The sequence below is a fragment of the Pleuronectes platessa genome, chromosome 21, assembly GCF_947347685.1.
Source record: "Pleuronectes platessa chromosome 21, fPlePla1.1, whole genome shotgun sequence".
In the NCBI taxonomy this organism is placed as follows: Eukaryota; Metazoa; Chordata; class Actinopteri; order Pleuronectiformes; family Pleuronectidae; genus Pleuronectes; species Pleuronectes platessa.
This window is the reverse complement of record NC_070646.1, coordinates 1,249,067-1,264,982: the sequence shown is the minus strand read 5'-3', so window position 1 is coordinate 1,264,982 and position 15,916 is coordinate 1,249,067. Positions and strand designations below refer to the sequence as shown.

General features: G+C 45.3%; 1 protein-coding gene across 2 annotated transcripts in view; it reads right to left on the bottom strand.

Moving 5' to 3' along the window:
* Window positions 1-2,372: 2,372 nt before the first annotated feature.
* Window positions 2,373-15,916, bottom strand: part of kansl1a (KAT8 regulatory NSL complex subunit 1a) — a 29,145-nt gene continuing 15,601 nt past the window's right edge. The window contains exons 4-16 of one of the 2 annotated variants that reach the window (XM_053414466.1): window positions 12,281-12,422; window positions 12,016-12,099; window positions 11,073-11,182; window positions 10,455-10,596; window positions 9,286-9,451; window positions 7,733-7,888; window positions 7,027-7,236; window positions 6,670-6,824; window positions 5,453-5,577; window positions 5,189-5,246; window positions 4,574-4,686; window positions 4,234-4,486; window positions 2,373-4,116 (exon numbers count right to left, since the gene is read on the bottom strand). In XM_053414466.1, the coding sequence (XP_053270441.1) occupies window positions 3,910-4,116; window positions 4,234-4,486; window positions 4,574-4,686; window positions 5,189-5,246; window positions 5,453-5,577; window positions 6,670-6,824; window positions 7,027-7,236; window positions 7,733-7,888; window positions 9,286-9,451; window positions 10,455-10,596; window positions 11,073-11,182; window positions 12,016-12,099; window positions 12,281-12,422 (1,921 nt within the window). In that variant the 3' untranslated portion in view covers window positions 2,373-3,909. Of the gene's footprint in view, window positions 4,117-4,233; window positions 4,487-4,573; window positions 4,687-4,710; window positions 5,247-5,452; window positions 5,578-6,669; window positions 6,825-7,026; window positions 7,246-7,732; window positions 7,889-9,285; window positions 9,452-10,454; window positions 10,597-11,072; window positions 11,183-12,015; window positions 12,100-12,280; window positions 12,423-15,916 lie in introns of those variants that run through there. The other variant, XM_053414465.1, reaches the window with a different exon arrangement.

Sequence of the window (15,916 nt, the reverse complement as noted above, 5' to 3'; positions counted from 1 at the left end):
GCTTTTGATAACATTAGCTTCCACAAGCTGGCTATCATACCAGTGCTTATTTTCACAAATTTACTTAGCTTACTTTTGCTCAAGCTAAAAAATTTGCACTAATGTAGAAGAATTATAAAGCAATTAGCAAACATTACTCACATTAGCCTTAGAAGTTAGCAGTCATAGTGCTAACTTAGCCAGTGCTAATTTGGGCAAAGTTGCATTTTTATGCTTAATGCTAAGACCACCTAGCTAAAACATTAGCATGACTAGGGATGAATCGTAAGGTAATTTCATAAAATCAGCGAACGTTAGCTTTCATAATCTGACAGTGTTACAACGCCAGTGCTGTCAACTTAGTTTACTTCTCTTAATGCTAATACAACTTAGCATTTAGCTAAAATATCAGCACAAATGTGGATTTTGGTCAAGTTGAGGTGCGGGAATTTTTTGTTACTGCTTTTTTGTAAATGCGCTAAAGTTTGATGTATGAAGAAGAAAATCAGTATTAAGGATTTGAAGTGTAACGTTCATGGACAAATTAGAGTTTATCATTGATGACAGTATTTAATCTGCTGTGCACACTCGCAGGTAGCTAGCTACGTTCAACGTGGCCAAGTCTTAAAGCGACGCCACATTTCGTTTGCCAAGCAGAAGCCACTAATGAGATAATGTTAATGCTGCTTCGTGGTTTGCTAAAAAAATTGTATTAGTAAACATAAAGTAATTTGAAAATATTAGCTAGCATTAGCCTCCAGAGGCTAGCGCTAATACCAGCCCAGGGCTAGGGTTAGGGTCTCAAAAGTTACACACTGAAACTTTAAAGGTTTGAGAAACTAGTGTTTTAAATCACGTAAGATAAAGTTGTTGAAATGCGAACAGAGAGGGTCAAGGTGAGATTAGCGTCACTAACGATGAGAAAGTCAGATACACAAACGCAGGATTCATCAGGATGTGGCTCAGCTGGTTGTTTTCACCTTTGCTGCCGCGTTCCATTACAAACCCCTGAGTTACGAGTTTTGACCGTTTATCAGCACTTCTATCGTTAAATTTGTCGTACACATAGTACTGTCCAATTACTGTCTGTAAATGTGTTTCTACTGCGTTCGTAAGCAGTGTAATGCGTTAAGAATTAGTTTCGATAACAATGGCTAATGTCTATCAACTTGGGTTATTCGGGTGCGAAGTCATTCCGAGCTCCGAGGTGTAATGGAACGTAGCATAAAGTTCGAGTTCTTGGCAAAGAAATCGAGACACGACGTGACTAAAAGTATGTGGACGCCTGGATTTTAAACTTACTGGTGATTGTGATCATCTCCATTAAAAACCAACGGACATTAATCTAAGATCAAAGGAAACTCCACATGATATGAAACCTGTTCTCTTGCCTTGATCCCTGAAGATGATCCAACGACCCCTAGTGGGGAGTCTGGGGGTTGCACTGGAGTCTCAGTCCTGATTCTGGTCCAATATATTATACTCAGATTCTCTTAATTGCAACTAGAGGCCGAACCGTGAAGAGCCTGAATCACAAGCACAGAAGTAGGTTGACAGGCATGTCCACATATTTTTGGCCGCATGATGTATTTCACATAAAGGAAAATTTACTTTTCTGTTGAGGCTTTTATTTTGTAGTTCAACAACCAGCTGCAGATGATCTGTTTCCTCTTTTTCTTCATTTGTTATCTCACATTCTCAGAACACGTCCTCCTGAGTTTCCCTCGTGACTTGATGAGTGAAACCACTTCTTGCATGCACCTCATGTAAGAGACGTCTGCTTGTCGCCTCCCTTCACAAAGTGGTCTCTTTGTATATCCTGTTTATATTTATGCTTCTGGATCTGGACGAATATGCCGACAAAAAAAAAAGAAGTGACAAAGTGTGTGAGGTTGTGATCAAGTCCCACAATTTGCTCCCCTGTGTGTAACATGTTGCTGACATAGATATAAAACTGTATTTTATCTATGGTTGCAAAGACGCTTCTTTAATTTAAAAAAGGAACAGACACATGAGATCTTAACCTTATCTGCATGCTAGAGTAAATTCACGGCTCCTCCTTCCATGGATCGACCACATTGGACTGAGTGCAGGGCAGACGTGAGGAGTCGAGCACCGAGCGCCTCCTCCTCCTCCGGGCCGGAGACGTTTCTGCAGCGAGAAGCTCGTCACCTCGTTCGGTTTCATTCTGACGCTGTACAGTTGTGGAAATGTGATTGTTCTCGTTACTGTGCATTTGATCAATAACTGGTTTATGATGATTCTTGTTGCTGTATGTGTGTATTTGAAAATAAATGCTATGAAGTCACCGTCGTGTTGAGCGAGTGCAGCTGTCGGAGGAAGTGATCAGAGGCGGTTTGGTCTCTGAAGGATTTGACACCAGGACAAACTGCTCCAAGTTAAACATAAATGTTTTAATGGTACTATTTACAAAAAAGAAAAAACAATTCTGCTTTTTGATTAGGTTAACTGCTGCAACAATCGAACAGGTACATCGACATCTTGCTTAACTACAAAAGAAAACAAACAAACAGTGATTGAATGGCTGTGGCATAAAAAGAGGTGTAAAATGAAACAACCATAGATTTTTTTTTTGCATAGCAATAAGGGAGGGAGGGGGAGGACAAGGGGGGAGGGGGGTGGTGGACTGGAGAAGAAAAATCCAACAGAGAATCTGGATCTGATCAATTGATGATGAAACTATTCAACAGCAGAAAGTATTTTTCCCTTAAATTGAAGAACCTGAGCTCGGGGGGGCGTTTAGCGAAGAGCTGCTACAGGTGAAATGTTCGCAGGACGACAAACTGAACCAGGAGAGAGAAATCAAGGGTGGGGGGGGGGGGGCGTTTTATTTTAGGTCTTTATTTTAACCACGTTTTGGACTTTTGTAATACAGCAATGACCGAGAAGCTAAATCAACAGATGATACAAATCCTCCCCTGCGATTGGTTCCTTTCCTTCTCCCGTTAGGTGGAAGTCCGACTGTGCTCTTGTGATAAGACTAAACGTTAGCATGTTTTCCCAGCATGCAGCAGCGCTTTCTGAAAGGGCAAGTGCTCAAACGAAAAGAAAACAACAAAAACAGACGGCCCGGTCCCGAGCGCTGCCGCCGCCCGAGGGGGGCGGGGCCAGGAGGGAGCTGGACACTCTCTACAGAGACCGCACAAAAGGAATGATTTTTTTAAAATTTATTTTACCTCTTCAAAATAAAACACAGAATGTGTCGTTACGCTGGAACAGACAGAAACAAACACAAATAAAATCAGGTCAGGAATGGAAACGAACAAACCGACGAACAGAGAAAGCAACAGAAACCAGACTTGGCAGTTTGGAGAAGTGCTCTGGTGATTTCAGGCGACCTCTAGTGGGAGAAGAAGGGACCACATCTCAAATGTACCTGTTTATTTGGACGAGGAGGGGGGAGGAGAATGGGAGAGGGGGGGTATTTTTTCTTGTTTTGTTATTTGTCACTCCACTAAAAATGTACATGGGAATTACAAGCAAACTAGTCAATAGAAAACACCCTTTGGCCATATTTTGAGGAGTCCGCTACATAGTGCGCCACGAGTGTACACGCGACATATGAAACACCACTAAGCCCCCATGTACATTGTTTAGCCTACTAAAGAAATCATTTTTATTAACGTGTTTGTTTTATACTTTTTTAACCTTTTTTTTATTTTTTACATTTAATCCTTTTTTTCCTGTGACAAAAACAAGTGTAGGGAAAAGGCTTCTATCTCCATAATGTTCACTAAAAACTGTGAAAGTATTAGACTGATGTTTGAATATCAAACAACAGGAACCCATTTAATATCTTACTCTGCGTTGAGGTTCTGCTTGTTAATGCCAGAGAGGAGCTGAGGGCGGGTGAGGGGAGGGGCTGTGGTGGTGGAGGGAGGGGCCGGGCGACCTCAGCCTGTCAGTCATTCATCGGTGGGCGGAGCCCTTGAGTTTGGCGCCGCCCTCGTCATCACACGGCTGATCCATGTCGTCTGAGTCCAGGCGTCCGTAGGCTGCGGCTCGGCAGCCTGAGATGCTTCTCATCCTCGGCCTGATGTAGTCGCTCTCCGGCTCCGGCTCCAGCTCCGGGTCCTCTGGCATCGGGAAGCAGCGGCGCTCCCACGGCGCCACCGTCTGGAAACACCACGAGACGGCCCACACGTTAAACATGAGATCACAAGTCTGAGTCATTTTTAGTGAATGATTAACCATCAGTTCTACACTAAAGCGGTTCTGGAAGGCAGGACGTACCCGTTCTTCGAAGGTGAAGTCCGGCGTGGAGCAGCGCGTGTCCTCGCTGGACAGCAGGCGGTGCGAGTCCCGGGAGCAGGGTGTGTGGGGGTTGGAGGTGTTGTCGGGGCTCGGCGGGCTCATGGGCGACGGCACGTGGCTGTAGTCGTGGAGCATGGGGCAGTGGCCCGGGTCGGGAGACTCCGGCTGGGGGGTGGGAGGGTTCGTGCCGCACAGCAGCGGCGTGGTCCGACCGTCCACAGACTTGTACGACCTGCAGGACGAAGAACAGAAGGTTTAGGTTTCGGGTTCTCTCTTTAAAAACGGGTTTAACTCGGCACGCGAGTGGTCAGGTGCCGACCTGCTGCCTCGCCTCTTAGCCGGAGCCAACGCCATCCAGGTCCAGCGGGATCGCTCCTGGTCCTCATGCGGCTGGTGGTGCCCGATGAACGCTGCGTCCGTCAGGTCCTCCACCTGCCGAGAGAAAACTCCATCAGCCTCCACTCTGAGCTCAGCACACTGAATACTGAAATCATTCATTAATCAATATGAATGCATTTAAATCACCATCTGGACAAGCAGCGAAAAGAAACAGACGGATTCACCAAATATAAAATTATAATTTTAGGGTTTTGATCAAATCTCCTGCTGCTACAAAGAGTTAGACAAAATATTTGAATTAATACATTTGGAAAGGTATTAATACTTTTTATATTCCTTCAAGTGAGTATTTTTTGGATAGACCTGTTTTGTTTTTTATAAAGTTTTACAAACATTTTATAGATTAATTTAGAAATTCAGCTTTTAATCCTTCTGAAGGATTTTCCACAGTTTACAAATCCGACCACCAGGTGTCACTGTTCCTTCACTCCCCTGGCACATGTTGATCAATACATGAGGAAGCAGATTCTGTATCTTAACGATCAAACTCTCCCACACACTTTACACCCGACTGATGGAAAGTAGAAGCACTGACCTCTCGCTCGTCCTCCTCGTCCGTAATTGGTTGGGAGAAGATGTCCACGCTTCGCCACCTACACCAGAAGAAGAGTAGCTGTGAGGACACGGCAGCGGCAGCATGATTTACAGAGAGGAGGAAATTAAGAGACTAAAAACGGACGCCAGGGAGCAGCCGAGCTGCTGGGGGGGGTTTTGTTTAAAGCTTCCTGGATGAGAGCGAACAGAACAAACATCCTGCTGGTCACACCTGCCGCTCCGAGTGGGAGGAGCCTGTGTTTACCTGGGCGTGAGAATCTCTTTGTACTGCAGCTTCTCCACTCGGGTGGTGGCGGCCACAGACATGGGGATCACGATGTTGTTGATGTCGAAAGAGCTCTCACCCCGCCTCCTCTTGATCGGCTGCTGCTGGGGGGGGGGCAGGAGGACGATTACATACATACTAAAACTATATTTATATCATATATAACAGATTCACAACCAACACGTGTAATAAAACCACAGAACAACACAGGAGCCGTGACCTCGTCCATGCCTGCAAGAGCAAACAAACACGAGTGACTCATATCTGAGGAATGCAGCTTCACAGTGGATGAAGTCCAAACAGGAGAAGCTGTGTCCTATTAAACTGTTTTCATCGGTCAATGAGTTTGTGTAAAAATATGAAGGTTTGCATGTGTAAAAGTTAAAGTCACATCTTGACTTCACTTCAAAAAACACACACGTGAACAATAAGGCTTCTCGACAAATCCACTAACTCCTCCCACTGAGGGTCTCCCAGCGTCTACAGATATAAACAAGATACATTTTCAGATTCTTCCACCTTGACTCTCAAATATGAAACAGATTAATTCATGAGCACTTCCAGGCTTTGACCACGAGAGCTCGTTGCTCTCAAGCTTCTCGTCACCACACTTGCATTTCCCCACGTTCATAAACTAACCAGCTGCCTGGTGAGACTCATCAACTTCACCAGAAACATCCAAATGACGCAGCGCACAGGAACTGATGAGATAATAATTCTTCTTAGGTCCGGCTAAGCAGAGACATTTTTGTGAAACAGTCTATTTAAGGTCTTATTTGTAGAATTGAATTAGTGAGTTCATTATTTTTGGGCCAGTCATTGTGCAGGAGACTGAAATGTGTAATCCTGGTTTTCAAGCTGCTCTCTGTCCTGTGACAGATCCTCTTGAGACGCCATCAGAAGGATGATTTTAATGTTTGATATTATATTAATGTCTATGTCACTACAGCTCATGTCACTGTCCGATGTTTTCAAACCAACATTTCTTTGTCAGTTGAGTCTCTGACTGTAAAACTCAGAGTTTTGAGCCAAAGCCTCAAAGAAACAGAACTTTTCATCTTAATCATAGTTTGATAACAACGTGCTGACACTTCCTGTCATCCCGGTGTCAGGAGATAATCTGGTGTTGTTAGCATTGGGCACAGAGAAGCTATGCTGCAGCTGAACTACGACATGAAGCCCAGTGTTTTCCTTACAGGTGTGCTCGAGACGCCCTGGCTGCTGACGCCCAGCGGCGTGGAGTTCTCTGAAGACGTGGACAGCTGGCGTGTCAGGGGGCTGTGAAGGGACGAGTGCATGTTGGCCAGAGTTGGACAGCTGCTGCTCGAGTCCAAGAAGAGTTTCGGGGAGGCTGCAGGAGACGGAGAAGATTTAGACGAGTGTAGATTCAGGGAGAAACATTTACTCATCTCTGACGTGTGATCCTAATCCATCTGAGGCAGACGAGTCAGGATTCTCATTTTTCAAACCAGGAAACCTTCAGTTCCACATTAAACAGATGTCATGATAGATTCTTCTGTGTTTGAACTGGGCTTCATTCACTGAACACTCACTGTCGGTTCGATCCAGCGAGGGCTCTCTTAGTCTCTTGCGGCTGTAGTTCTTGTCGTAGGGCCCGAGCGGGTTGGAGATGCCCTGCAGCCGCTCCGTCTTGCACACGGCTTGGCCCTCGAGCCTGGCTGTGCTCAGCACCGAGCCGCTGCCGCCCACGCCGCTGTCCAGCGTCCTCAGCTTCTCAGCACGGTTCTTATAATGCCCCATTCCTGCAACGCCAGCAGCCACACACACATCTTCATGTTAGACGAGGAGCCTTCATGGAGGTTTAAAACTCAAAACATTACTAAATTAAATCTCTGAGGTGTCGGCAAAACAAAACATTCATCACATTAAACGCACTGATTGTTAAAATTGTGATTCACCACTAAAATGAAAACAATAAAGTCTCCTGTGGACACAAAGCGGTGTCACTGGTGAAGTGGCTGCAGCGGCTCTTTATATAAATAAAAACCACTGGAATCAAATAAACAGTTAAACTGTGACTGTGAAAAGAAAGAAAACAAACTAACATTTAAGAACGATAAGATTTCTCCGTTTAATGGAGTCACACTTTGTCTTCATTCACGAGCCTCATTTCTTATTTATATATATATATATATTTATAAATTAGAAAACAGTTGATGTCTCTGTGATGGAAGCTGCTTCTTTAGGAAGTGAATCACTGCAGTGATATCAGTGGATTCAGGTCGTATCGGTACTTACTGACTGCCATGAGTGAGTTGGTGAACTTGTGCTTCTCTTTGGACGAGGAGAGCTTGTGTTTGAGGGAGAGCTTCTTCAGGGGTTTGCTCCTCTCCAGGGACTTTGTCTGCCACTGGCTCTTCATCACCTGCTGCAGACGGAGGCCTATACAAACATCTGAGGAAGACATGAACCCCGTCAACAAGACTCGACACACCAACGCTACATCAGCACAAATGTCTGTTTGAAAACTACATTGATCTGTCTTGGTGTAATATCGGCTAACGTGTGAGTAACTTCTGAAGATCACGACGTGCTGATGAATCTCAGTGTTTCCACTGCTCAGTTCCCCCTGAGAGCAAAGTATCCTGAATGTCTATTTCCTGGACTCGTAGAAAACACGTCACATATTCACCCGGAACAATCCAACAGGAAACAAGCTGGTTTCAACCGGTTCCCTTTCAATTGTCTTAAAGAAGCTCCTGATGTAAACATTAACGTTGCTCCTGTTATTTACCACATTTCTGTTCACTCCATTCATCTCAGTTCCTCACGTTGAGATCTGACTCACACCCCTAACATCTGAAAGTCTGATCACAATAACACACTGGGCGACAGTGGTGGCTCATCGTGACCACAGCACAACTGGTTCCTTCTGCCATGTTTGAACTACACGTAACAGATCTGAGCTGTTTGCTGCACCAACCATTTCACCACCGCTACCACAGAAATGAGATTGAAATGGTAAAGCTAACCGTGAAACCAGTAACAGTTTCCTCTTTAACCACTGGTAGTCGTGTTGTGACTGATAAGAATCTAATAAGGAAGGGGATGGGGATTGGGGGGGGGGGGGCGAGTGCGCAATCTGTTCCAAAGGTCTCCGTTGTTTGCACAACCAGACTACAACATAGTCCCGGAGCGCCGCGCTGTTTCCAAACTTCTTTATTTCAGCCACTCCAAGTCTCTGGAGTAGTGTGTGTGTGTGTGTGTGTGTGTGTGTGTGTGTGTGTCTGTGTGTGGGGGGGGGGCATAAAACTGAAAGATGGTAAAGTGCATCTATCCTGAATCAGGAGGTTTCGTCAGGATGCAGTTTGTAGTGTTTAATCTTCTGTCAGTAGTTCAACATGAAATAACGATGACGCGCACAATTTAAAATCAGCCAGAGGCAAAGTGAGATGTGATATTACGTCAAACACTCGACCGTCTGGAGGTTGTGAAATAAACCTTGTCTCAATTATCAGTCTTGAGATATGAATGTTCTGCCTTTTGGTCAAACTCCTGAATAATCACAAAGAAATGTCGGCCTGTGTTATAACTGAAAATACAAAGAAAATCTTCCAAAACTCCAGGAAAACAAACAAGGACGTTGTTATCGCTGCTGTGTACACGAGCCTCGCTCTGAATGAACACACAATCCCCCTGACAAACAGAAAAGACTGAACAAGTTCTCTTAGAACTTCCTGGAGAGAGAATTGTCTCCGCGGCCCCTCCCTGTCCGTCTTCCCCTCTGGACGAGAAGGAGGAAACGACTCCGTAAACTGAGCAAGACTTTGAGCGAGGAGCCCGGCACTGACCGTCAGGAAAGGAGAGGATGGGGTGGACGCCAAGATCCAGCCTTGACAGGCGCTCCAGGGTGGGCAGCTCATACTGAGGGTCTTCTCTGGGGGTGGGCCAGCCACCACACATCACACAGCTGGAGTTAACGCGGCAGTTACACTGGATGCAGCTGCTTCTCGGGGCCTGCAGGGGCATCAGAGACGGGTTATAGACCATGTCAGACCGAGCTGTCAGTATTCAGCGGTGTACTATTTAGTACAATGAAGAATATTTCTACTAGTTAATAAATCACAGGGGTTAGTCGCCCTAGAACCCATTTCCCTGTTTGAAGCCACTGGTGACAGAACTGGATTATTCACACATGTCAGCAGGATTTAACTAAAACCAGTGAAACCTGGAAGCATGTTGGGACCTGGGCCAAGAAAAATCTGTAGATGGAATTATCTTTAATGGCTTTTTCTTTAACACTGTGTTATTTTGTGTGACGCTGCTTACAAACAAACATACAAACCCAGAAACACGAGGACAGGGACGAGGACTTAACTTCCCCGGGGGACGTAATTACACAGACAAAAATATCACAGGTCCAGAGTCAGTTTTGTCCCCAGACTATAAACTAACAGTTGTTCCTGCTCTAACAGTTTTCTTGTGTTACTACTGCTCCCTGTTAATGTGGCAGAGAAAATCTGATGTTATTAATACACGAGGCATAAGGCATTCGTGTGTTAAGGTCTGACAGTAGAACTCAATAAAACTTGAAAGTCACAGAACTCCGCTGAAGTTGTGGAGGAAAAAACCTGAACATCAGCTCATGTTTCCATTTTCTTCTACTAAAACTTGTGAGTCGTCACAAGGGCGATAACTCGTCCTTGTTGTGCAACTGTAGGGGGGGGGGATGCCCTACTTTTCATAAATAAGTCAGAGATTTCTTGTTTATTCAGCTATGAGGCAACAACTGAAGGAACTAATCAGCGAGTGAAGCCTGGAAACAACGTGGTCGAAGAATAGTCCACTTCTTAAAAGTGCAACTAAGCATTCAACGGGTTCTCAATTTCACAATTAAACGTTAAAAAAGAACAACCTCTGAGTTTCCTAAAGGTCAAACTCCTGTGTGATTGAACACTGATGATTCTACGACACAGAGGAGTAGCATAAGGCTCCCGAGCCTCTGAGCGGTGAACCTCACCTTGCCGTTGAGGTTGGGCACAGTGTTGGGCTGGATGAGCCGCCGTCGCCGACAGCTGACGAGTGGTCGTGTGCGAGCAGACACACACGAGCTGTCGGAGGCTGACGGCTGCTGGTGCTTGTTCTCCACACTCTCCGACATCCTGACAACCGAACAGAGAAAATGAGATCAACAAAATGTATTAGTGAATCCTGGAAATAAACGTTGGTGAATATTTGACCAGAACATCCAGTTGGCATTAATAGCTATCGATGAATAGAGCTGCAGCAGAAACCTTATTTTGGTATTAATACATTTTGAGATTATTTTCTTGTTTAATCAATTAGTTATTTTGTTTAGTGGCGGAAATGTACAAAAAATACCAGAAATTTCCCCAAAATCCTAAATGACGTCTTCACAATCCAAAATAATAAATTTACAAACAATTTATATGAATTTCAATTTAAACTCAGCTACAGATGGATTAAAGGTAAAGTCTCAGTCTCTTAACTTATCATTTCCTGCAGCTCTGTAGAATTTAGTTTATTTCATTTATTCTTCAGTACATAGAAGCTTGGTTCAGCTTCATCCCCCTGTGGGAACGTGAAACGAGGTTTTCATCAGTGTCAGCTGTCCTACCTGCTGAGGACGCCGTTGACTGGCTGGCCGTTCTGACCTTTCCACGGGCCGCCCTCTGCGTTGGAGATGTGGGCGGAGCCCGTGTGCTCCAGCCGTTCTGAACCAGCGTCCTGCGTTTGCAGATAAGAAGAAGCCGGTGAGACTACACCTCGAGTTAACTGGCGCAGGAGCACAGGCTGAGCAGCAGCAGGACATTCAAGGAAACTCCAGAACAGACAAAGTGAATCGAGGCCTTGAATTATTCAGGTGAGGTTTGTTCACCCGGAGCCTGGAAACCACTCTGCAGTGTCATCACAGCTCAGAGCGCCGAGCTCCTGCTTCACCAGGTTTTAGACAAATAAGCACAACTTCACGATGTCAGTTATCTTAAGACTCGCCCTCACAATTTGGAGATCACATTTCACTTCATCCACATTTCTATCCACCCCAGCTCCACATGTCTCTATAGATTCATTCAGTTAAAGCACATCCTGCTTCAGCTGAAACACCAAATCATATTGTATTAAAAAGTGAATCTGTGTCTCATCAGCACATTGTAATCCACACGTAATCCAGCAGGATCAGAGTCCACACCTGCAGCTGCTCTACAGCGAGAGAGACTCCCTGTTAGGAAGGATCTGAATATGTTTATTCCTCTTAAGCCGTTTGTCTGATTCACTGAGAACTGAGGGACACATGAAAATAAACCGTTTGACATTTCATTTCCATCGGACGCTTTGATTCACAAGAACAAACGAGTTGGACGTTTTGCTGAGGATCACGAGCCTGAATGAATAAAGTGAGCAGGACAATGAACAGATGTACTTGAGAATATCTCCACCTGATAACTATCATTTACCTTTAACTTAATATGTCTCCACATTTTAAAGGTACAAATATTTTGACAGAATATGACCAGTTGTACATGATAATAAATCCCTGTGTCAACCTTCAGTCTGCTCACCTGAGTACTGACAGGTTCTGCTTTCACTTCTATCCCAGCGGCAGGCACCGTGCTCGGGGAAACGCCTCCCAACTCTACCAAGCCCTGCGGAGTAGAGACCCGAGTGTTAGACCTCACACAGAATAAACCACATGGTGTAAGAGAACATCACAGAAGCTTCTTCATCATCAGGGCAACAACTTTAACAGCCAAATTAAAATCCTGTATTTAACAGAAACATAACCAGATCCTCACGAAAGCAACTGACTCAAACATGGGGACTGACCTTGCTGGCGCGGATCTGTCTGTAGATGTCGGTCTGCTGTCGGATGCGGTACTCCAGGTCCGAGATGTGGGCCTGGAGCCAGTTCCAGTGGCTGATGATCGCAGCCCTCTCCACGGTGTAGCGGCTCTCTGCTCGCTTCCATCTGCGGGTCAAAGAGGGTGTGAGAGTGAGATTCTGGATGACAAGGTGCAATGAAACGCCTGAAGATTTAAATATATCACAGAGCTTTAAATATCAGTCAGTCAGCAACAAAACTACCAAACTAAATAATGTGTGAGGTGAAATGTAGTTCTCAGCCTGTAAAATATGAGGACATATTGATATTAATCATATTTTTGCCGTTTGACATTTTAAGGACTCAACAATTTAGTGACAAAATAACCAGTAGTAAAACAAAATCTAATTTCCCTCAAACACACATATCAGTCAGTTGTAAGTAGTGCACAGTCCACAAAGGTGAATGTCTGGTCTGTCATGAATCATCTATTAAAATAAAATGCAGTGAGAGAATCAAGTGAAAGGCTCAGATCCTTTAGAGCAGATAATCTACTGAGCCTGGGAGCATTTCCTCCGTCAGACTGCAGAGGTCAGTGAATCAGCGTTATCCGAAGCTCCCAGCAATGGCAACTGCAGACGCCCCATAAAAGCTCCCTCATCGAAAACACCCAGAGTGATGAGGGTCTTCATCACAAGTGAGGTTTAGAAATAAAAAAGGGGGCTTTCCATTTCACGGACTGTATTCCATGTCACGGAGCGCACGCCAGCTGGGAGCAGAGAACTCCATTTTACCAGTATGACACACAGAATGGGCATTTCAAAGGCAGACATGAGAGGAAAATGTCTGCTCCTGCACCGCGCCGCAGCCGCCACAGAGGGCGCTGTTTGGTCAAAATACGGGCTGCAGTGACCGCGGCTGAACAATGAAAGTAATGACTCAGATGGCAGACAAAGATAGACCTTGCACTCGGAGACTTTTCTCCTCCCCACACCCGTCTCTGTTTTCAATTTTCAAAGCTCCACCAGGATGGAGGAAGTTGACGGAGGCTGGTGCTCAGAGGGAGGGAGGGAGGGAGGGAGGGAGGGAGGGAGGGAGGGAGGAAGAAGGAAGAGGGGAGTAAAAGAGGGACGACCAGCACTGGGAAGCTCTGGCAGCCTGGAGAGGAACAGACGGCCTCTGAAAGCAATCTACAGGCCACAGGGTGGTGGAGGGGGGTGGGGCTGGGTCAGGAAGCCGTGCAGCAGACACAGAGAGAACCAATAATCCAACCAGGAATCCTGTCTTATTGTGGAGCTCAGTTACTGTGATGCAGACGTCAGCCTCCAATCAGTGCAACGAGAGATGTCATGATTCCTTCTTGTGCTCGGCTGCAACACGGAGGCTCCTATTCCCGATTCTCTGCAACACAGCATCAAGGACACTGCTGCAGAAACAGCTGCAGCCTTTCTGGGTAATAACATTTCATTTAGCTGTTTCACCGACTCAATCCTGTCACAGTCACACACACACACAAACACACAGTTCGTACACTGTGTGGTGAACGTTCACTTCCACTGCAACACTCCTGAACACGCCCATAGCTGGTGCATCAGATCAATGCTCTGGCAATTCATTTGCATCAGAGTCCCTGCGGAGACTCTTCTCAAAACAACACTGGTGGCAGGAAGTGTGTCCCACCATCGAGTGCACAGATTACTGAGGGCAGTGATTCACCGAGCTGTGGACAAACCACAGATCTACGTAGAGAGGACGGACCAGGTGACTTGTCCCTCAGGGGGAAGTGGGACACGATCAAGGAGATGGATACGTTTCATGTCCGGGACGACAGATTACATATTAGAACCTGACCAGAGTGGATATTAATATTGTGGAGAAAAACATCTCTATTACTGATATAACGGCTGTCATATATATATATATATATATATATACACACACACATAGTGTTTCTCATTAATTATATAGACTGTGGTGGCCCGCCATACTCTAAATGTGTCCGTCCAGTTTCATAATGAACCAGACAATGTTCTACACTTCTCATAATAACATAAGCGATTGATAACTTTGTGTTGCTGCGTTGTGTAGCTGTGATCAGTTCACACTGGCTCATGCTATCGTGATTAAGTTGTTACGCAGACAGTCGGACCTCCTCGTTCCAGCAGCAGTTGTCATGGGAGAATCCCTCTTTGTGTAGCCGTCACTTGGAATCTGTTGTGTGTCACAGTGACCTTCATGCACCAGCCCCCCCCTCTGCTACCATAGAGTGAACCAATTCCATATATACATTTTTTTTAAATGTACAATGATTCTGAGAGGTCATAATCAGACCCACACAGCAAAGAAATGCAATGAGGCCTGATATTTTACAGTTTAAAGCAAAATATGTGGAACTTAATCTAGGAAGATAAACATTAACGCATCTTTCCTGCATAGGTTATTCTGAGAATAAAACTTTTCATATCAGCAAACATAAATGCAATCTGTGTTATATCTGAAAGGCTCATATAGGCCAACTAATGAATCAGTCTGGCTCTCGTACAGATTGTCAAAACCCCGAAGCAGGACAGCATCTGTGTTTTGCTCTTAGAACAAAGAAAGAAAGACGCCGTCTGAAAAGGTCAAACAAAGGAGACACCGAGACCTGATCATGAAAGGGTGGAAACCTGAACAGGAACAGAAAGGAGCTCCCTGGATCCTAACTCACGTCTTTGGATTTTATAATCAAGGACTGAGTCTGACATGTTGGATAAATTAAACTAAACAAACTCATCAGTTTAAGAGTCCGATTCCCACAAGAAGGAAACTGATAGTGTTGTTCATAATGAGAGGGATGTAGAAGACTCAAAACAGACGTTCAAATAAACACAAACACACCAAGGCCATTACAAGTCCACTGACCTTAATCGTCACAGAGGAGGAGGAGGAGGAGGAGGAGGGGTCAGTCAGCAGCATTGAGAAATCCCCCCCCCCCCACTCCCGGACTCCAGGATCTCCGCTCTCCCCCTCCAACCAGGACATTCACCTCCCCCTCTCCTCCCACACACAAAGCACCAACGGCGATCACTACAGCCGCACTGTTTTCTGGCTGTCAGCACATTCTCCATTGTGGCGCTTCTCTGGATGCACCGCATGGTATGTTGCACGGTGCCCCCCCCCCCCATACCATACCAAGCCTCTCAGAGCCAACTCGACTGCGCAGACAGTGACAGGCATCTGAGCCGGGAGCTCGCAGCTGAGTCAAGCGATACGTCCACACCTGATATCTGCTACAAGCTCACCATGAACACAGGTCACATGACATTTAGAGAACCTATATTTATACGTGGATACTTTTACAAGCTCTGAGATTTGTGCAGCATGTGAAGAAAACATCACATCAAGATTAATTTGGATGAATCCGGTGAGTTTTTAAATCGGTTCCATCAGATTTGTTTTAATTCTCAGTTAACTGTCTCCCTCTCCTGTGTGTTTGTTTGTGACATGGGGGGGGGTGGAACCAGATTACCTTTCCATTTGTCTGACGCTTGTGAGAATCACTGTAATTACGCTGTACACTTCACAACATCTTACACTAAACAAATTAATCTGCTGTGACATTTTTTGTTCATTGTTCCCTCACTCGGTACAATGAGCACCTG